General features: G+C 40.0%; 1 protein-coding gene across 1 annotated transcript in view; it reads right to left on the bottom strand.

The window, feature by feature from the left end:
• Positions 1-14970, bottom strand: part of SV2B (synaptic vesicle glycoprotein 2B) — a 46311-nt gene extending 31341 nt beyond the window's left edge. Inside the window, exon 1 of the mRNA XM_029575764.1 lies at positions 14045-14970. Within this exon, the coding sequence (XP_029431624.1) occupies positions 14045-14588 (544 nt within the window). The 5' untranslated portion in view covers positions 14589-14970. The remainder of the gene's footprint in view (positions 1-14044) is intronic.
• Positions 14971-22487: the final 7517 nt, after the last annotated feature.

Here is a 22487-nt window from a genome sequence, read left to right as displayed (position 1 = left end):
TACACACACATTCATGTTCACTGTCACACACACATCTACAGATTCATGGTCTCTCTCTCTCACACATACACACGCGCATGCATGCACACACACACACACACACACACACACATGCTCTCTCTCTCCCTCCCTTCCTCTCTCCTGCAATATGCAAGCAGCAGCAATACCAGCCTTATATTTGGGCAAGCCTGATGCTACGCTGCCGCCAGAATCCTTCTTTCCTCTAGCCTCACAGGGCCGATGCCCCTCCTTCTCCTCAGCCCCCACGCAACACGACTTCCTCTTCCAGCTGCAGGAGCAGGAAGAAGGAAGCCCATTCACTACAGTCCTGCCACCAGTAGATTCCAGAGTACTGTTCTGCTGCCTAAAGATCAAGTCTTACCAGGGCCAGTGGAAGCACTCAGAGGCCAACCCCCAACCTGTAGTACTCTAGGTGGACGCTTAGTCCTTCCAGGAAACTAGACAATTATTCTAGAGCATGGAAAATATTAGTATGTTGATTATATTTAATACAAATTATGTTCTTATACAAGTTACATATTTCCACCATTGCAGAAATTCTCACCTATGTACTAGAGTGGCTCTGGCAACATCTGAATACACTCCAGTCTTGCCCATTGAAAAGTCAATGTTTTAAAAATAGCTAGAGAAGTGATTGCTCCCTCTATCAGCCTTTTAGGCAATCTTTCATTAACTGAAGGTGTAGTGCCAGATCCACTTAAAACAGTTGCTGTGCGACCTCTACTAAAAGAAAATAGGACTTGATCTAACAGACCTGTTGAACTTCAGACCCATTTCATCTTTACATTTCTATCAAGGACTTTAGAATTAGTGGTCCTAAAACAGTTGGAATTCTTTGTCAATGATAATACTGTCTTACGTCACTTTCAATATGGTTTCAGGAAGGCATTTAATACAGATGCTACTCATTTCTTTAGTAGACACCGTTAGGCGCAGTTTTGACCAGGGTCATAGCTACATGTTGGCAATGATGGACATCACGGCTGCGTTTGACACTGTCATTCACTGGATTCTGTTACACTGACTGAGAGAACTTGGGATTGCAGGCTCAGTTATCAAATGGTTCCAATCTTATATCCAGAAGAGAAAACCGCAAGTATGGTGCAATGAGAAAAGACCAGATTGCTATGCCATGAAATCGGGAGTTATTCAAGAGTCCGTCTTATGTGCCCTATTCTTTACCATTTATCTTGCTCCAGTTTGTAATCACTTAGCTGATCTTCATGTGTTGACTTTCAGATCTGTACGGATGACATTCAATTCCTGTTACCCATTGAAAATTCATGGTCTGAAACAGAAAGAAGAGTGTCCTCCTGCATGACATTGATTAAAATTTGGCTTAGTGAAAACAAATTGGCTTTTAACTTGGCTAAGACTGAATATATATTTCTTCAGCCTCAAAATGCCATTACAAGACAATTATCTATTTTAATTCATGGAGAGTCAATGAAAGTTAATCTTCAGGCTTGGAATCTCGGTGTTATTATTGATTCTTCCTTGTCTATCATCCCCCAAATTAAAGCCATTGTAAAATCTGGCTTCTATAAGCTCAGACTGCTACATCCTCTCAAACCTTTCTTCTCCCAGGTGATTTTTCAGACTTAGTCCAGGTGTTGATCATGCCTATTGTAGATTATTGTCTTGGTTTATATCTAGACCTGCTGTTGTCTCTGATTAAGCCATTACAGCTATTACAAAATGCAGCAGCTCATCTTATATCAGGACTTTCCATTCATGAACATATATCCCCTGCATTGGCTGACCTTCATTGGCTCCTTATTCAGTCTAGGATTAACTATAAAATTGCTAGTCTGATATACAATTTCCGCAGTCTATTGATTCTGTGGATTTCCTCTATGTTAAAACCTTACTGTCCTACAAGAGCCCTACGATCCTCACAAAAATTTGTTTGAAGATCCATCCTTCCGTGAGGCTGGACTAATGGAATCCCACAAACTTGCTTTTTCTGTTGCAACAGTTGAATATTGGAACCACCTACCTGATGATTTACGGATGATTCAATGCAAAAAATCCTTTAAAAAGCAATTAAAAACTTTCCTTTTTACTAAGGCCTATGCTTAATCTAATCTTCAATAGTTTAATCTTATCTTTTGCTAGTTTTAATTTTGTTTTTATTATGATTTTAGATTTTAGTATCTTACATTTTGATTTTAATTGTATATCACAATTTTTGTATGTATCTTCTTAGCGACTTAGGGTTTTTTTTAACATAAGCTGCATATACATAAAAATATAACATACTCTCCAAAAACAAAATATTACTTAATCTTTGATACAAATCCTTAACATCTAGTTTTTATTTGGTTCTAGCCTAGGACAAACTAAATGGACAAATTCACTTCCAGCAATTCCAGAGACATTGTTCACATGAGGAAAGGTAAGTAATTTGCGATATTTTTGTTTTCACAATGGTTTATGAGCCAAAAGGCCTTATAGGAGAACTACTGCCTGCTAAAATGAAACACAAAGAGAAGCATGTTGAATGAAATGATTGTTTTACAACACTTGTATCCATGAAGTAAAACAGAGGTTACCAACATTGGGACTTATGGCCCGACTATTCACCTGCCATCTCCATCACTTTTCAGGACATCCTCAATGAATAGTCATGACAGTGCTGGAGTTTAGGCACAGTTTAGGGGCTTAGCTAACTCAGATTACGAGGGCCCTCTAAATACAATAACATTACTAGATTTCAAATGTTATACTTTTTTTGGTAATTCTGTGGAGCCTCTTAAACTTGACAAAGCTTAGGGCATCAGTATATTTTGGGGTTTTTTTTAATCTACTCTAGCATCAGTGTATTTTGTTTTTGTTTTTTTTAATCTATTCTACCTTTCGTGCCTGGTCAGCCCCTTCAAAGCATATTGCATTCAGGTACAGTTTGCATTTCCCTGTCTCCAGAGAGCTCACAATCTAAATTAGACCTGAAGCAATGGAGTGTCAAGTGATTTACCCAAGGTAACAAGGAGTGGCAGTGGCAGAAGAGGAATTTCCCTGGTTCTCAGCCTGTTGCTCTAACCACTAGGCCAGTTTTCTAAGCTTTTTTTCCCCTTAGACAAAGAATGGGATAAAAGCCTTAATGAATCAGGTCTTGGTCTATAATTCAGGATAATTTGCATATTTTGATTACTCCAAAATCTTTTTGGGGGAGCTTGAGATAAAGAATTGAGAACCACTTCAGCAAAGCAAGGAATGACAATCATCATTTTGTTCTTTTTGGGGAGAAAAAGATTTAGTGATAGAGCTTCCTCACTGCTTATAAAAATTGAAAAAAGAAGTTGATATTCAATACCACATAACCAGCTATGTGGCACCATCTGTGATCAGCGTCTGCCACTTAGCAGGATAACATATTATCCAGTTAACACGTTATGCAGGTAAGTGAGGGGCAGGATGGGGCATTCTGGTGCAGAGCTAAATATCCAGCTAACTTACAGGGTCATTTATCATCGTGGCAGTATTATTTAAATAAATATAGCAGAATGATGAATCTAGCTATTAGCCAGATAACTGCTAGTATTTTGTCTTATTCGTTAAACTTATCTGGCTAACTATAAGATTGCTGAATATATTCAGTGGTACAGCCGCACCGCTGAATATCTTGACCAACTTATCTGTAAGCATTTATCTGGCTAAGCTGCTCAGCTGGATAGTAGCTGAATATTGATCTTGAATTGTACAATCATATTGGTGGAAAGGCTTCAATAGATAAATATGTAGAGACTATGGGTCTCCACTAGATGGCTCTAGTTCCCAGCCCTCAGTTAGACAGCTGCAAAGGGGGAATACCATTCATTAAAGCACCTCCCCCAGAGGTTGTCTGGGATAGGAAGTCCCTTAAGCATGGGGGGGGAGGTGCTAGTCGAAGTTAGAGTGTGGCTGTGTAGATTTGATTTTGAGGGACAAAGAGCTGTATCAATGTGCTCTCTAAGTTAGGCCCCCAGCTTTGCACAGAAGGGAGAGACCCTGCCCTGCCAGTACCACAGAAAGGGTCTGGAGAGAAGAGAAAAAGAGGTTGAAAGACATTTGCTGTTTTCCTGAAGTGTTACAGTTTGGACCTGTACCATTCCTGGCAGGCTGTAACGCCCTGATCAGGAGAGAACCGTGCACCTCGTCACTCATGTTAAGAGGAGGTTACAGTGACCATTTAGGAAATGGAAAGCTTTTCCAGATTGAGTTTTTGTCTAGCCATAGAGGGAAGGAAACTGTTTTTCTGTCATCTTTCCTTGCCCAGAGCTGGAAGCTGTGAAGATTGCTTTCAGTAGTTGGCCTTTCCTCCAGGAAGGTCTGAGCCTGTCTTTTGAAGAGGAGTTGGAGGAGCAGGGCATCTGGAGACCCCCAAGGGAGTTTCCACCCCAGGGACACAAGACACAGCCAGGTTGGAGTGCGGGATTCTTCGATGACCTTAGATACTGTGATAGGGTATCCAGTCACTGTTAGGACACCTCAGCCCATTTGGGACACTTATCCCCGTCCATGGAGGATAAGCAAATTTCAAGCCCCTGCCACAGAGGTAGAGAACAGTTAAATCCAGGATCATGTAAATCTAAGGACCCTAGATGTAACTGGACACTTTATGTTTTGCACCACTCGATTCTATTGAACATTGAACATCCATCCGGAGGGTCCAGCCTGGTTTGTAAGTGTACCTGTCCCAAAGAGCCATGTTAACACACACACCCATATGGGATATCATTACTGGCTGGGCCAAGAAGATTAGCCTTCCCCCCACACCTTGGGGACAGAGACGAGCGGAAGGAGAAGAGTGGAGACAGCTCCCTTCATAAATTCTTTCATGTGCCCTAGGAAACAATGATAATCCAGAAAAAAGGGTTACAAATATATCTACAGAAAAGGCTCGAGTGACCTCTTTAATAGGTTCCTCTGTATATACAAGAAAATATTACAACAACGTGTAAAGCCTTTATGAAAACCGCAAGTCAATCTCTAGATTCTATGCTAATGGCAAATTAATTAAAGCATCACAGCATATCTTTCCAAATTGGCTTGCATATGCACGTGGCACATACTTTAAGAAACCCTTTCCAAGAAGATCGTAGATGATTGTGCTCAGTCTGTTCAAAGATCGCTTCTCGGGACTCGTCCCATAATGTCACATTCATTCGGCCATCTGTCTTTTCTTCAGCTAAATTGCACTAAAGTTCCTTTTTTTTTTCCCGGAAAGATAAGCCAGACCTTTCCTGTTAAGTTAAAACCTGCTTATTTTTTGGTTTGGATGAAAAATGCTAGAGTTGTGTTTAGGTCATCAACAGGAGTCATCCTAAATCCTGCTAAAACAGAATTTTACTTTGTACAAGCAAGAGGAAATGACTGGACTCAAACTACATAGTCATGCGAAGGTGGGCCGAGGGAGGATGAGGAAGGACGGAAGGCGTTATTTACTTTCTGAGGGAACGGCAGTTTTCCTCCTGTCCCCTTGGATGACTGGGGAATTAGATCAGAGGTGGGGGCTGAACGTTCTTTACTTGGACTTCAGCAGAAATTGTGATACTCTCCCCCCTAGGAGGAGCAGCGTAGGCGTGAACCTCCGGGTGGAGAGCACTGGATTAGAAAACGGTTTCGAGATAAACAGAGGATGGTGGTGAATGAAATTGACAGCGATCAGTGGAGCCCTTCAAGGAGCTGTCCCGGAGGCCGGCTCTGTTCATGTGTTCTGTGAGTAGTACAGCAGAGAGTTTAAAAGAAAAGGTTCGTGGTTTTTGTAGGCTGAGATTGTGGGCTGGGTAGGGAAGTGGAGTTACGGTACTGGAAAGGAAGAGGCCAGGCAGAAGCAGGAGTTTATACCGGGCGAGACTGGGACAAAACTAAACCAAAATTGGAAAACAAAACCCCATCTAAGTTGACATCATCTCTGGAGATTATGGGAAGAGGTTTTAGAAAATGATTAGTCTAGTTTAAATTGAGATACAGCATGGTGATGGATTGTATTGCTGCCTTTATCACATTCATGCGAATTCCTTATGGAATACATAATTTTATTGGGTGTATAATAACAGTAATACCCCATCAGGCATTACCACTTGATTATATGGCAAAGGAACTAATTACACCAATGAGAAATAATCTGCATAAAGAATGTCTCATTATCTGTCATTATAGTATTTAATCTTAAAAGAACAACAGCTAAGAAAAGAAACAGTCAGCTATGTAGCTATCACATGACTCCTTTCTTTAATGCTCTGTTTGAAAACCTGAATATGAAAATCATATATATGTTTAATTATGTACTTTTATGGCCCTTATGCCATAATTGTGGATATTGACCAGCAGTAACGTATACATATTGCATACATTACTTGCAAAACCAGTTTTAATGCTTGATTCACCAAAAGGGTTATGAGGATACATTTCAAACAACTGTGCATGGCCCTGTGTACTCACGGGCGCACTTTATAACTTGCACGTATCAGGTTTGAGCAGATTATCAAGTTCACGTATGCCTACTCCCCAACATACGCGTGGGTGTGTGGTTAAGTGCGGATACTTGCAATGCATCGAAAGCGCATTCTCTTCCTACCTATTTTATAAACATAGGCACGTATATTTTATGTGTAAAAGAATAAATAAATAGAACTTGCTCCCCATAAAACCCTGATTTATAAACAGAAGTCAGTATAATTTAAAACATGCACACGTAATTGAAATCACCAGTTTGCCAGTACATCCACCAGTTCGCCCAGTCCTTCTCCAGGTCATCGAGACCCTCCAGGCAACAGATGGGTCTGATATCAATTGAGCTGGACAATTGGCAGGGGTAAAATTGTCCAAATAAGTTGCCTCACGTATTCATGTAAATCTCCTATAAAATAGCAACTTAGGCATGTATCTCTTGGCCACGCTCAGGAACTCCCCTAGAGTTTTGTGCAGGTGAATGTGCACGAGAAGTTAAACATACATGCGGACTTTTGATATTTATACAATAGCATGTACGCAAGTACAAACTACTTACACACATATACGCTACTTTTACGCCCGTAATGACTTTGAAAAGTCACTCCTATGCCCTGTAGTAAATTGGGCATTAAAACAGTGGCTGACATCTGTGTTAAAGTAATCCATTGATGTGGGTTAACAGCCATATTTAATGTGTTTTAGTAAACAGAGCTCTTAATTATTCATCTTTACTTAAATGCCAATTTTCTGTTCTTGTTTTTTTCCACCAAATCTTTACATGTGTCCTGAATGCAACAGCAATTTTGTTTTCTGATTAAACATAATTTGTGCTTGCACTCACAGATTTCTGCTGGCCATTAAATAAAACCGAAGAAACCTTTTTCACCCTTTTTTTTTTGTAATTTGTTTTCTCAAGAGGCTTCTCCTCAGAGACAGCATCTGTTTGCAATCTGAAGCGTCTGCTTTCCTCAGCTTTACTGGGATATATGAAGGTCAATCAGCTTGCTAGGATCTGGTTTGAAAGAAGACACCAGCCTGATCATTTCAGTCCTCCAACTTAGCCAAATTTTGGGTGGTTTTCGGTTTGTGGTAATCCAAAAGAAGAAGCATTAGAAATGACGGCAGAAAAGGACCAAATGGTGCATCCAGCAAGCTTTTGAAGGTAGTAACTCCCACTCTGTGCAGGTTACTCCCATGTTTCTCTTAAGGGTAGTAACTGTCGCTCTGTGCAGTGGCTACATGAATAATTTTCAACTGGTAAAATTTTCTCCCTGTACGCAGTGATCTTGTCAGACCAAAATCTCAAGAGCAATACACACAGTTATAATTTCAGGGAATCTGAAAATATCATTAATTTCTGAATACTCTTTCTGCTGACATTTTGATATGGTACAGAAGTGGTTACAATTGGCACAGGACATACTTGCTATAACATAACCTCTCTCAAAGTATAGGGGCCAAGCAATACATTCTAATATGCAGGTAAAAGCTGCTTTCGTGTGCTATGTGAGAGATGGCCCCTAGTTTTCCCCTGTAAACCTGTGCAGGACCAGGCTAGATGCCCGGTCCACCTTAAATCCCTGTTACGCTGACAGGCGAGAGTGGACACTCTTGCCCGAGGGGGAGTTGGCGCTACCTGAGAGGGTGAACCCCCGCAGGGGCTCAATAAAAATTGTTTTACACTAAAGTCCCTGAAAGGCAGGCAGATTATACAAAATACCGCTGCAAGACTAATCTCTGATTCTGGTGCTAAGGAGCATATTTCACCAATTTTGGCTAAACTCCATTGGATCCCAGTTCAAATCTGGACACAATTTAAGTTTCTCTGCTTGGGATTCAAGCCTCTGATGGTCAGACCTCCAAGTATTTGGGAAACAAACTTGTGAAATATCTCTCCAGTCGCTGTTTGCACTCAGCAAACAAGGTTTTACGAAGTGTTCCATCATGCAGATAATATAAACCAGTCAGAATCAGACTGCGAGTTTATATGCATGTGGTTCTGATTCTCTTTTCTGAAAGAGGAACAGTTATAAAAAAAATTTCTGAAATTCAGATACCTTCTCAGACTCTTTATTAATAAAAAAAAAATATAGGAATTAAACTGGCCTCCTTTTTTGGATGATTTGGCAAGGATTCGGGTTTATTAGCATGCAACTTTTATTTTGCTGTATTGTTATTGATTTTTGGTGTTATATTATTGTGCATTGTATTTCTTATATTTTTGTTTTGTTTTATTATGTGTTTTATAATGTATTTTGTTGTTTTATTTTTTTTATTAAGCCTTGTACATTGCCTAGAACAAGGGACAAGTGATTTAGAAAAATGCAAAAAATGCTTTACTTTTCAGATTCTGACACATGCTTCTTGCCTGTTGTAGAAGAGAAATACAGTTCTAGCCTGGTTATATACAGGTTATACTGTAACTCTTTGACAGAGATAACAGTTTGTCCTGCTGCTAGAAGCACAGCTAGGACACAGTGACAGTGATGGAAGAGCATATCTTGCTTTCTACTCTAAAGTTAAAGCTTTTTTTTTTTTTTCCTAATCTTTTCTTTTCCTCTGGAACTTTGAAGCAAGGAGCAACAAAATATATGCCTTCTCTGAGATCCAACAAAGGAATGAGTGAGAACAAAATGATCACTGGCTGCTCAAAGTGCTCTTAATTTTATTTTCACCTAAAAAAAAATTATGACATCAATCCATGCAGCTGCCAGCTGGGATAAGGTGGTTGAAAAATTGCAGATGCACACAAGGAACATAGAGTAAAGTAAACATGCCGTTGTACCTCTCTGAATCATATTACCAAGATATGAAACTCCACTCTCGAGCCCTCTTATTTTGCAAATAGTCACCTCTCTCATTTTGAAAATTCTAAGACTTTTCTTTTGTACTTTTTCAGATATTATACCTCAATGTAAATGTACTGCCTTGATCTTTACTGCTTTGGCACTTATATTGAATTCTGCTCTGTATCAGGTCAGCCTCTGCAAAAATACCTAGCTAAATATACAAGTTTTTGGCACAATATCTAATTTTAATGTTTCTTTTATTTTATTACTTTGCCCAGGATGTTTAAGATCATCTAACAAAAGTATCCTATAAACCTCATATCTCAGCATGTTGTAGGTCATTTACCGGTGCTGTACCAGCCACTGTTCATTATACTTAATTGGTTTAATTTGATTTTCACACAGATCTTGTATTGTGGGTGCCTCCCGACACAGTCCCATCGACAAAACAGGCCATATTGGGAGACTGTATTGCTTATGAAGACTTTTGAATACATTTGTCCGCTTGAATATTACAAGGAGCCTCTTCAAAGGAGTCCTTACTTTTCAATACAGAACAGTCTCACCTATTATCACACATTCTTTTCTTGAAAAAGTGCTGAAACATTTCCTTATCCTATCCCCAACCGGCCCCAATCTTTCTGGCTTTGCTTCCCCCATAGACTTTAACAGTACCAAACAGAATAAACTGGAAAAGATTCAGATTTTTCAGGGTGCTGTGTCAATTTAGCTTGGATGACCCATATTGAACATAAACTCATGTGGATCAAATTTAAGATTTGGATCATCCAAATGCACATTGCTAGGGGATACATAGCCAGCCACAGAAACCGCAACATGCACAGATAGTACAATCTGAGAAGCCTCTGTTGGGAGAGAACTGAGCCTTAAGTGATTCTGAGTGAAAACAAAGTTCACTATATTTAACATTTTATTTCAAATTATTTTTCAAGAAATAAAATACGCCTTGAGGTTTCCATGGTTAGCACCAACCAGCTGCAAATAATTGAGGTGTGAATAAACAGTCTAAATTTTAGCATTAATTCTAAGCAACAGAGGATTGCATTTAATTAGTGAATTGAACGTCGTGTTTCATTTTTTACTACTTGGCAATTTTGTCATAAAATGGATATATTTTGGTGTATACAATTTATATTTTATAGTTAGGAAGGAGAGATTAAATAATTCATGATAGTGCTAGATATTTGTAGTATTTTAGGAGCTGAAACTGGTGGAAAAACCAGCCAGCAAGAACTGTTCCCAGAAATGGTTCTGTGATAGATTGATTTTGATTGCACATGAAATGCCAGAATGTTTGACAGATTTCTAAACACTGATTTTGATTACTGTACAGACAATCTAAGGGCAGCATGTCTATGATTTCAATAAAGCCCCAAATGTATTGCTGACCCAATAGCATCCCAGTAAATCTAGGTGTTAGCTATTGTGACTGGTTTTATATTTATTTTAATTATATCCAGCCAAATAAAAATTAATAACATATATAATGATGTTTTTTTATTTGGAATTTTTTTATGTTTTTATTGTAAACTGATATTTTAATTTGTAACTTTCTCTGAACACATGATTGTTGGGTGAGAAATAAATATAAATATTAAAATAAATAGCTTAAATCATTTGGGTAAAATGTGGTTCCACTGGAAGAACAGTTTAAATGTTGACATCTTAATTCAAAAACATCATTAAGGTTTAAAAAATCTTAGGACCTTTCTCAAAATGGGGTAGCACTTTTGCAGTGGAACCTCATAATGGCCTTCCACCCATTATTGACTATTTACTCCAGAAACAGTACTGAAACTCAGTAAAAAAAAAATAAAAAAAAAAAATAAATAAAAAATAAAAAAAGGTTTGTGAAAAGATTTGGAAAGGTTTTGACCCTGATGAGCTGAACTTCAACCACATCAAATCCAAACTTTTTTCTCTGTTTATATGAAAAAAAAAATGCAAAATGGAAAGCAGAGATAAACAGATGAGTCATTTGATACAATATGAACCATTGTGGCATTCCAATAAAGACAGTCATGATTCTGAGGGATTGTAGCTTGGACACAGAGATTTCTTTGCATGTTCCTTGATGTTATTTTTTATAAATCGCTGGCTATATTAAGAATTATCTTTCAAGATCATCAAATGGCCCTGTCCCAGCTTGTTCATGTTCAGAGAACTCATGGCAACCAAAGAGAACTGTAAAAGAAGGTACATCCCAAGAAAACAGATGTCAACATCATGGAATAGAAGAGGCTGGCCATCAACAGAGACCAGCGGCATTCTACTTCAGGATGAAGCAAAGTGTGTGAAGCAGAAAAGAGACTATGGAAGAAGAAAAAAAGCAAGCTACTCTTCCCCACAGAGCAATTTCTGATGTCTGCAGACAGAAATCAAGGACTGAACCTCTAAGTCATCTTAAAGACCCATCAATAGACCATTGTCAAGATCCTCTTGGAATTCAAGGATTACCGATTATTACGACTATTTTTCTGAGCTCCAGCCTGACTGATTTTACAAGGGACTAGCAATTACTCTCCTTCAAGTCACCTAAAATTATGCACAGTATTTCACAGTGTTGCATGTGGGGGAAGGCATGCTGGGGGTGGTGGATGGGAGAGGGGAGTGTTGGGCAGGATTGAAAAATAACACATGCGGTTTGCATTCTCAAATCAACCTGCATTGGTTTTTCTATGAAAAATCTCTGCACACAAAAAGCTGGTGCAGAAGTCTGCAGGTATTTTGTAGCCAGGACAGCTTTCCAAGGGAAAGCACACAGGTACCTGCAAACTTTGTCCATCTGAAAAGGGTCCCCAAACAATACATTTCTTGACCAGGTATTATACTCCCAAATCAGAATGAGCAGGTACAAGCAAAGAGTGATATTACCTCGCCATACAAGTACTGAAGAATTGTAGTTGGAGCAAGTGAACCTGTTTCTAGTTAGTTGCTCTTCATAAAACTGAATTAAAAAAATATATATATATATACAAAAACAAAAGAAATACATTTTTTTACTCGGATGTGAAAGGAAACAGTAGAATTTATATAGCAACGCCGAAAAGCATAAATTTCACAGACGGTATGGGGGTGGAAAGTGGGAAAATTAAAACATGCTGTTGTTTCGAAGCATTACAATGCAGAGAAAATGAGTAGAGAGGCAGGAACCAGATGTGAAAAAAAAAAACATTCTAACGAGGATCCTTAATTAGGAGCTTAGAGAAGGAGCGAGAGAGACGTAGGAAAGACGGTGCTAGCTGGTAGGAATTAGAAATCTTCTCTGACAGCTTGCAAATAGGCGCAGGGATCTGCCTTCAGTAGCTGGGATATATTTAAATGCTCACAGGAAGTTAACTCTCTTGCAAAGCAATCAAACTCAGTGCTGCTGGGACCTTCTGGGTGATAACTGAATAATTAAGAGATTAGCATGCACTTAAAGTATTAGGCTCTGACCACTGATTACCCAGTTCAGGGGGTAAATAAGAGCAGAGAGCTTTGTGAAGGCAAAGGGGACAAGAGAAAGAGGATCATTAAAGGCATGTCTGTTTTTATAGATTTGATTCTGTTAGCTTGCTGGCAGCTGTGCAGGTTAGGATACGGCGGAGCTGCCAAGCACCTTTTCCACAGACACTCTGACAGCGTAAAATTATTCCTGGCACTGCCAGCTTAAATTAACCCTGAACCTAGGGCCCCGGGTAACTCTGGAATGCACAGCTGCTCATTAAAGCTTGAGAAGCCCTTCAGCAATCTGACAAGAGAGCTCATACTTCAGAGCATGAAAGTTTCCTTGTCATAACTTGGAAGGGGACTGTACACATTAACTGATTTAGGGTCAGGTACACTAAGCATATAGGGGCCAGTCACTAAAGATCGCTAAACCTTTTCACTATACAGTGGTATACGGTGCATGCCAAACAGCATCCTAGTCACTGATAATGTAGCGGGAGAGAGATAGTCTACTGTACGTCTCAACTGGACTTAATTCAGAAAAAGAGATGCAAAAGGGACTCAATTCATCCAAAATATTTGCTTTCTGAATATTCTGGGGTTTTTTTTTTTTGCCAAACAGCAGCTGCTGGAATAGGAGGAGATACTTATGAAATAGCCACAAAAATAATATATTGTCCAAAGTCTGAAAAATTCTTTTCAGTGGCCGCAGATTAGGGAGCCGTCAAAGGCACTCCATACAACAGCCTCCATACAAATACTGATTTATCCAAATATATAAGCCTCTTTCATTCATCCCTGGCAGACCTGTCTCAAACGCCTCTACTCTTGCCACAGCCTTGCAACTCCGAGGACATCCTATAAACCCGGTTACATTTTTGTGGCAATACGGAACAACTAGGAAAGTTAACAGAATGGATTCTTCCTGTACTCTCCTATAACACTATCAAACACATTTAATAAATCCCCCCCTAGAAGTTTAAATGCAAATGCTGCTTTTAAAGCCCCAGTGTCACTTTTCCTGCAGGAGTTTGTGGCCCTTGACACTTATAAACCACCTTAGCCTACCCAAAAGCTCCATTAGTGTAGATGGCAATAGCACCATGTCTCTTTTTCATGTCTATCATTTTATACCCTTCTCTGCCTCACTCATCCATCTCTACAATCACCTCTGAAGAACAGGCCCACAGCTTTCTTGTTGGTCCTTTAAAAGGCATTACAGTTTGCAAAGATTCCAATGTCCCATGGAAAGCTGCTGGAACTAAGTAAATTTCATTCAGGCAGATTTATTCATAAAATTCCTCTTATATGCTAAGCAAAGAGAATAATATAAGTACACTTACCCAGCATTCCTTTGTTTGAGCTAGACAAGCACATGTCCTTCTCAGCACTTGGAAGAACAAAGCCCACTACAAATATCTCCACCCCATCAGCCATCAAGGCCAATCCTAAGACAAAGAAAAGCATCCACTGGAAACGCCCATGGCCGCATTCCTGAATTATGTTCTCATATTGGTGTGCCAGCTGTTCCTCGTCTTCCATCCGCTCTGCCATTAAGTCAGCATGATCCCTAAACTCATCTGCCATGGCAGAAGCTTTCTGTTTAGCCTTGACGTCATCAGGATGTGGGATACCTTGATATTCCCCTTCATATATTTCATCATCTTCATCGTGGCCTTCCGTGGCATCACTCTGGGCATCTTCATCCTGATTCGGATCATCCCCACTGTGGTAGTAATTGTCAGTGGGTGCATATCCCCCATAACGACTCTCATGATACCTACTATAGTCCTCCATTCCTTGGTTGCTGGTCTGTTGCTTTGCTTCTCTGGCTATGTCTCTTGCCCCTTGATAAAGGTGAGTGTTGTTTCTATATCCATCATTCATTTCTAATGTGTGTATATATTATATCTGTGTATATATAGCTATATAGTTTATAGTATATTTAAATACGTTGGCTGGTGCTATCTTTTATCTAGACTACACAAACATAGACTCTCCCCAAAATGGAAATAACTTGATTTGCACAAATATTGCCTTGTGCTCAGTATTTTAGAGAGCTCCTGTAGGTTTTTAATCTGGCTCCTTGTTTGATTTTGAAAAAACACTTTTAATTTGAATATATTTTTGGCTTTCCCTGTTTCTGGTGGAATCTCACAATAGGGGAAGAGGGAATTTGGTGACCTTCTTTGAAAAATCAATGGCTGTGCTCATCCGAAAGTTAGGACATGTCTCTCTGCTTTAAATCTTGGTTCATTGTGTTGGGAAGACCACACCCTGAAAAAGGAACACAAGCAGTATATGTATGTCAGTACCAAAGAAGTAGCAGATTTGCTTAAAAGTTAGACAGAATTACTGAAAGGTTAACATTTTATTTTCCATATATGGAAGTAACGAGGGAGACGACAGGGAGTGTGATAGCGCATGCCAAACAAAATAAGCAGTTCCTGATCAATGAACATATTGGTAAAGGAATTCATTTCCCAATGTCCAAAGGGAGATATAAAGTATATCATGACGCTTTAAGGAGGGTAATTTTATAACAGTACACCTGGGTATAAAGTCTGAGGGTACTCTAAATCCTCCTCCCCCAGATATTAGCCTGAATGGACATGCACAGACCACTTTGAAAATTCACGGGTTGTCTCAGTACATGCCTACCATAACCATAGCCTTTGGCGCGCGACAAAGGGGCTCTCCCCTTTATGCACCCCTTCTTGCAAACCTTTGTGTATATGTAAAAATTTATTTTTATGTTTCCTTTGTTAACTAAGCTGTTTCATTGTATTCGACTAAGGAATTTTTTCCTGCTTTTTCTGTTTCACTGTAAACCGGCATGATTTGCATTTAATGCAAGAATGTCAGTATATAAAAGTTAAAAATAAATAAATAAATAAATAACCACTCAGAAAGTTTCACCTGCTCCCATGCACGTGAACCTTTCTGCATGTGCATGTACTGTGAATGCATACATTCATAAATGTAAAGTGGGTAAATGCTTTACCCACCCCCAACCCTCCCGGAACACCTCATGCTCATGTAGGTCGAAGTATGCAAAATGGGCTGCAGCATGCACTTATTCATACAAACCCACTCACTGATATTCAAAGTGCCACTTAACGTGCATAAAACAGGGTTTTGTGCGCATAAGTCGCTATGAACGTCGTCCCTAATGACAGTATGATAAAAAGAAGTTAAACGATGTACGTTTCCCCTCGTTGTCAGGTATCAGCCACTATTTCTGCTTTCACAAATCTCTTTTCTTCTGCTGGTTCTCTAGGAGGTAACATTTAATCCTTCCACTATGCTTACACAAGATTATTTTATCTTTATTTATTTAGGCATTTTATATACCGTCGTTCCAAGAGACGATCACAGCGGTTTACAAAATCTGTCTATAGCACTAGTTATGGAAAATCCAGGGCATACAGTTTCTAAACCTACTCAGAATTTATTTATTTATTTATTTTGAATTCTTATATACCGACATTCCTGTAAAGTATAGGGGGAATGTTACCAGATAAGTTTATCTGGCTAACTAGGACTTTATTTGACTATATTCAGTGAAGGGCCTAATTGGCAGTGTTCCGCTAAATATCTGGGACAATTTATCCAGCTATCTTTAGTCTGCTAAATTGTACACTCACCATGTTGCTGATTATAGACATTATTCACTTCCACTTTTCATTAATGATCTTTCATGTGACTTGTTTCATCACTTCTTAATTTATTATCAATAACATTTTGATGCTATCTAACTTATCTAACAAGCTAATTATCTAACCATCTATCTTTGTTATAATTGGTCACTTGTGAATATTGTATAATTGATTATTATACAGTAATGTCAAGAAACATCCTCAACATTGTCATTAGTACGTATAATATCTTAATTAGCCAATAATTTATACTGATAGTCTGATTACCAGGAGATCCATAGTCAGATGCATTTAGCCAGATAATTCACAAATTAACCAGCTAAGTGCTGACTTTTGAATATGTTGGGCACATAACTAAAAATTAGCCAGATATTTCATTATCTGGCTAAAATGTAGGTGGATAATGTAGGGGTATTGTCGAGGCTTTTCTGGAGGAGTTAGATTAGCTCTGTAAGTTATCCTGCTCACTCTGATATTCAGATTTAGCTGGATAACATATCTGGCTAACTCTGGTCATGCCACAGAGCTGTCGTAAAGTTAGCTGGATAAACTTATCTTGCAATCTTTAAGATAGCGGTCTATGTTCAATAGTGAGGCTGCACCACTGACTAGTTCTCCAAAGTTAACTGGATAAGTTTATCTGACTAATTTTACAATCCGATCAGTGTCCGAATATGGAGCTCAATATATTCACTTTCTCTAAATATCTAATCCTAAGAGTTTGAGCACTGTCACTCACAAATAAAGTTGAACTTGGTTAATAAATATCATTCAGTTATATTCCTAGATGTTAACAATTATGAAATGTATTTTCAGACCAATCAATGTATTTTCTTCTATGATGACTATTGTTTTATGTGTCTGCTCTGATCAGAATGTACAGGCCATCTCAGTGCTGCTGCATGGCTTTTGAACTGCACTAGCTAGGCACAAATAGCTGGATTAATCCTTGCCATGCAAGACTAATTGCGTGAAGCTCTACAGGACATATATCAATAAAAATAAGACATTTAACTAGATTTAGCAATAAATACAATTGTGAATTTGCATGTAAACTCAGATACAAAAGAACCACTTTCTATCACTAACAATACTAAAGAGCCATAGCTTGACATCACCTTCAGATTTCTAGTTTGAAAACTTCTTTTCTATGCCCATATGTTGAAAATCAAGTCATCAGGCTCTGGTTTAAGAAGCTTTATGCCCTAGGGACACACAGAGAAGCTCTTATGAAGATAAGTGTGGTTCTGCAAATCTTGTGCAGTTAAACCACTAGTTGCACAATAATATGCAAGGTATTAGGGCAGAGTATGATGCTGTTTGAAATACTAAAGAAACTCAAATCTGATTCCTTTTGAAGCACTTTTGGACCTTATTGAATTAACATTTTTCTTCACCCCTATGCACTTTCAGAGTTTCATTCCAAACTTCGATATTTCTCTTTGTTTAATTGACTCATCCTCATAAAATATCCCTTTTGTTAGGATGGTAGTACAGCAACTTTCTAAGGTTTGGGGCCCTGATCTTTACATTTAGATTTCAAAAGCAGCAAACGTTGAGACATGTTTAGCATATTTAACACGTTGGAAGTCATCAGAAGCACGTTCTAAAACTTCCCTTTCATAGCTGGTTGGCAATAAATGCAAGGTAAATTCATAGGACAGAGGTCAAATCACGGAACACCCAAGACCACTCTGAGCTGCTGCTGGAGGGCCAACAAGGCTGCCAGCCACACTGTCAGAGGGCTGGTGCCTGGGGGTGGGGGCACTAGCCAAGCCTCCAACCCTATGCCTGGAATGTGTAGCGTGGGACAAGGGAGGTAGTCAGGCTGGCTAGGGCAACCTATGGGCACAGGACTGGAGCAGGACTGATGGCGGGGTACAAGATGCCTGGGCGAGTCCAGGCCTGGCCTCTTTCTTTGCTTCCACTCTGCTGCCACATTCTTCCCTCTTTCCCGCCCTTATCTCAGGAGAATATCATTAGTCCTAGGCAAATGGGGAAATGGCTGAGGGAGGACGTAGGGACTCCTTTGTTGCAGCTTTGAACTGTAAAAATTGGTAGAAAGTGGGAGTTCAACCAAGCTTGTTTGAGTTCGGCTACCTTTTGCTGTGCTATTATCCACTTAAAAGTTACAATAACAGTCAAGTTCACAAATGATAATTTAGTGCTGAAGCAGCCTAGTCACAAATCTGAATAAGCAGGGGCAATTCTCTACGCACTGCTGAAGTTAACAAGACACAAAATTTTCTAGTTAAAAGAGGAGAGTTTGGCCACCACTTGCTAGTACAGCTGGGGTGGGACCTCCATACCTAATGACATAAAGATGAGTGAAGGGGGATCGGGCCAATCACAGTTCATACAGCTGGATGGGGCCTCCATACCTAATGACATAAAGATGAGTGAAGGGGGATCGGGCCAATCACAGTTCATACAGCTGGATGGGGCCTCCATACCTAATGACATAAAGATGAGTGAAGGGGGATCGGGCCAATCACAGTTCATACAACTGGATGGGGCCTCCATACCTAATGACATAAAGATGAGTGAAGGGGGATCAGGCCAATCACAGTTCATACAGCTGGGGTGGGACCTCCATACCTAATGACATAAAGATGAGTGAAGGGGGATCGGGCCAATCACAGTTCATACAGCTGGATGGGGCCTCCATACCTAATGACATAAAGATGAGTGAAGGGGGATCGGGCCAATCACAGTTCATACAGCTGGATGGGGCCTCCTTACCCAGAAGTCAGCACCCATTGAAAAAGTTAGCAGAAATAGGGTGCACTCTTCACCCTTCAATGGCTGCAAGAGCATCTCCTGCACTGAGGCATTAACTACAAGATCAAAATTTTAAGCAACCTGGAATGAACACCCCTCAGTAGGTCATATAATGAACTAAATGGATTAATAAAGAAAGCTGTGGCTGTGTTCTCATCCATAAATCGGAATCAAATCTCATTTCTATTGGAAAGGGAGTGGTTGGGGAGAGGGGGTAAGGAGGGATCATATGACAAGTCCAACTGGACAGGATTATGGAGTTCTGCAATTTAAGAATCTACCAATACACACAGAGCTAAATGGCCATTTCTCCTCGGACATACCTGAGAAAATTGAGAAGTGTCAAAATTAAATGATATGCTAAGCTTAATAAATCTTGACCAAACCTGTAACGGAAGAGCATCTAGAATTATATTGCCTTTGCATTATTTTAAATACTGCTAAATGTCATTTAAATGCCTATATTATATTACTTTTTTACATCTAGCTGACATAGACCTTCGCTTCCAGATCAGAATTTCAGCAAAGAATACTAAACATGAAATAACAGTGTACCATTTCCCCGCCCCCCTCCCCCCCCCAAAAAATTTTTTAAAACACCACTGCAGCAAAATACAATATTTAATTAAACATAAAGGACATTTTTCCAGAAATAACTGGAAAGGATATGGTACTAATCAAATCTACCTATTAAATTTTAAAATATTGCATCTAACAGAAGGAATTTAAATTTGATAAGAGCCCTAAGCGGATTATGATGGAATAAAGCCTACACTTCAGGCAAGGGAATGGAAGGCTGTGACAGCAGCTCAAGAGGTTGAGGATTACATGGTGCAGATAAGGGAAAAGGTGTGCGGCTGGTGTGCTGTGAATGCGGTCCCTCCGAGGATTACATGGTGCAGATAAGGGAAAAGGTGTGCAGCTGGTGTGCTGTGAATGCGGTCCCTCTGAGGATTACATGGTGCGGATAAGGGAAAAGGTGTGCGGCTGGTGTGCTGTGAATGCGGTCCCACCGAGGATTACATGGTGCGGATAAGGGAAAAGGTGTGCGGCTGGTGTGCTGTGAATGCGGTCCCTCCGAGGATTACATGGTGCGGATAAGGGAAAAGGTGTGCGGCTGGTGTGCTGTGAATGCGGTCCCTCCGAGGATTACATGGTGCGGATAAGGGAAAAGGTGTGCGGCTGGTGTGCTGTGAATGCGGTCCCTCCGAGGATTACATGGTGCGGATAAGGGAAAAGGTGTGCGGCTGGTGTGCTGTGAATGCGGTCCCTCCGAGGATTACATGGTGCGGATAAGGGAAAAGGTGTGCGGCTGGTGTGCTGTGAATGCGGTCCCACTGAGGATTACATGGTGCAGATAAGGGAAAAGGTGTGCGGCTGGTGTGCTGTGAATGCGGTCCCACCGAGGATTACATGGTGCAGATAAGGGAAAAGGTGTGCGGCTGGTGTGCTGTGAATGCGGTCCCTCTGAGGATTACATGGTGCAGATAAGGGAAAAGGTGTGCGGCTGGTGTGCTGTGAATGCGGTCCCTCTGAGGATTACATTGTGCGGATAAGGGAAAAGGTGTGCGGCTGGTGTGCTGTGAATGCGGTCCCTCTGAGTGATTGTTAATGTCTGCATATTGCGGTGACAGAAATAAGGGCATTGTTATTTCTCATTTTGTTACGTTCTGGTCTCGTGTGCCAGCAGTTCCTCGTGTACTACAGATTGCTAAGGCACTGGTGTTTTGTTATTTAGTTAGTTTACTTGTTGACTGCCCAAAGTGGTGGACATGACTGAAACAGCTGCATTAAAAAAAAACAACACACAAAACACAATAACAAAATAAGTTGAAGCAGCCCAACCCAAATATCAGCTGCGTCACCACCAACCCAAGCAAAAGTACCTTCAATTCATTTTCCCCAATTTTCCCATCCCATCTCTTTCCAATGCTCCTACTAACTTGAAACACTCCCCATTCCCACAAATAACCAGAAACCCTGCTGACACCTCATTCAGACCACCCCAGACCCTGTTCAGGTAGCTGATCTTCTTGGTGTTTGGGTAATTGCCAGGTTCTTGTGGCCTGGTTTGGCCTCTGTTGGAAACAGGATGCTGGGCTTGATGGACCCTTGGTCTGACCCAGCATGGCAACTTCTTATGTTCTTAGCTGTACCAACACTAGTCTATCTCATCCCTGGAAGCAACCAAGTCTTGCAAAACCTAGAGTACTTTCACTCCTTTCTATGAGCAGACTGTTTCATAGTGCTGGTACAGCCACTGAGAATGCCTAGGCTCTCAGCTACATCAGCTGCACCTTTGTCATTGAGGGGACCAGCAATCAGGCCTGTGGACTTGAATGCAGCTCCCCATGTGGGATATAGTAGCTGATCTTATTTAACAAAATCTCTGTCCCATTACCTCGCATCGAACAAAAGGTCAATATTAACAACTTAAACTTAGCTCTTTTAATTATGGAAAGCTAGTGGGGTGTGCAGCAGTGAAGTAACATGCTCGTTCCTTGATTTGGCCAAGATGGCCTTCACTGCAATATTTTGGACCATTTTTAGCTTGTGCGTGAGTCTCAAAGAGAGGTGCATGCACAAAACATTATGATAGTCCATTTATGACAATATAAGATGATATATGTTTTCTAGTGCATTTGACTCTAGAAAATCTGACTGTAACCACTGGTTTTTGTATATCGGTTGAGTATGGGAATTGTATGAAGCCAGGAACAATAAGTGTTTCAGAGAGTATTCAAATGAGCTAGTCCAGAGACTGATGTATGGTCAGACATTTTTTGCTTCTTGCCCTTAGACTATGCTGGCTTCATGGCTCAAACACGCTCAGTGTGTTTTCACCACCTTTTTCTATAGGAAACCAATGGCACCCATATGACTTTGCTTGTCCATAAAGGGAAAATTCAACTCATGCATACAGAAATAAGGCAGCTAATGCACTTTTCAGCTCAGAGCAGGATGGGTTTGAAATACTTCATTATACACCCATTTGCACCCTGTTCAATGCTGCAAGCAGCTTCTGATGCAACTTTGGACAGCAAACATATTTTTTTACTGACCTGTCAATATATCTATTTCCCCTCAGTCTCCTTTCTAACCTCAATATGGGTGAATCAATCACTTGAATGATTTAGTGGTCATCAGAAAAGATATGCTGCTGACAAAGCATATACTGTATATCTAATCAGGTCAAGGTTAATATGTGGAGTCTTAATTGGGAATACTGTATAATAGAAACTTGAATGTGCATCAAATCAATAAATATAGAAATTGTATATGAGATTGATTTCCTTATGGCTACCTTAGAAATAACAACAGGTATTCAAATACCAAGAGGAATCAT

This window comes from Rhinatrema bivittatum, chromosome 13, assembly GCF_901001135.1.
Source record: "Rhinatrema bivittatum chromosome 13, aRhiBiv1.1, whole genome shotgun sequence".
NCBI classification, from domain to species: domain Eukaryota; kingdom Metazoa; phylum Chordata; class Amphibia; order Gymnophiona; family Rhinatrematidae; genus Rhinatrema; species Rhinatrema bivittatum.
Note: the sequence above shows the minus strand (reverse complement) of the source record. Positions and strands in the feature narration are given on the sequence as shown.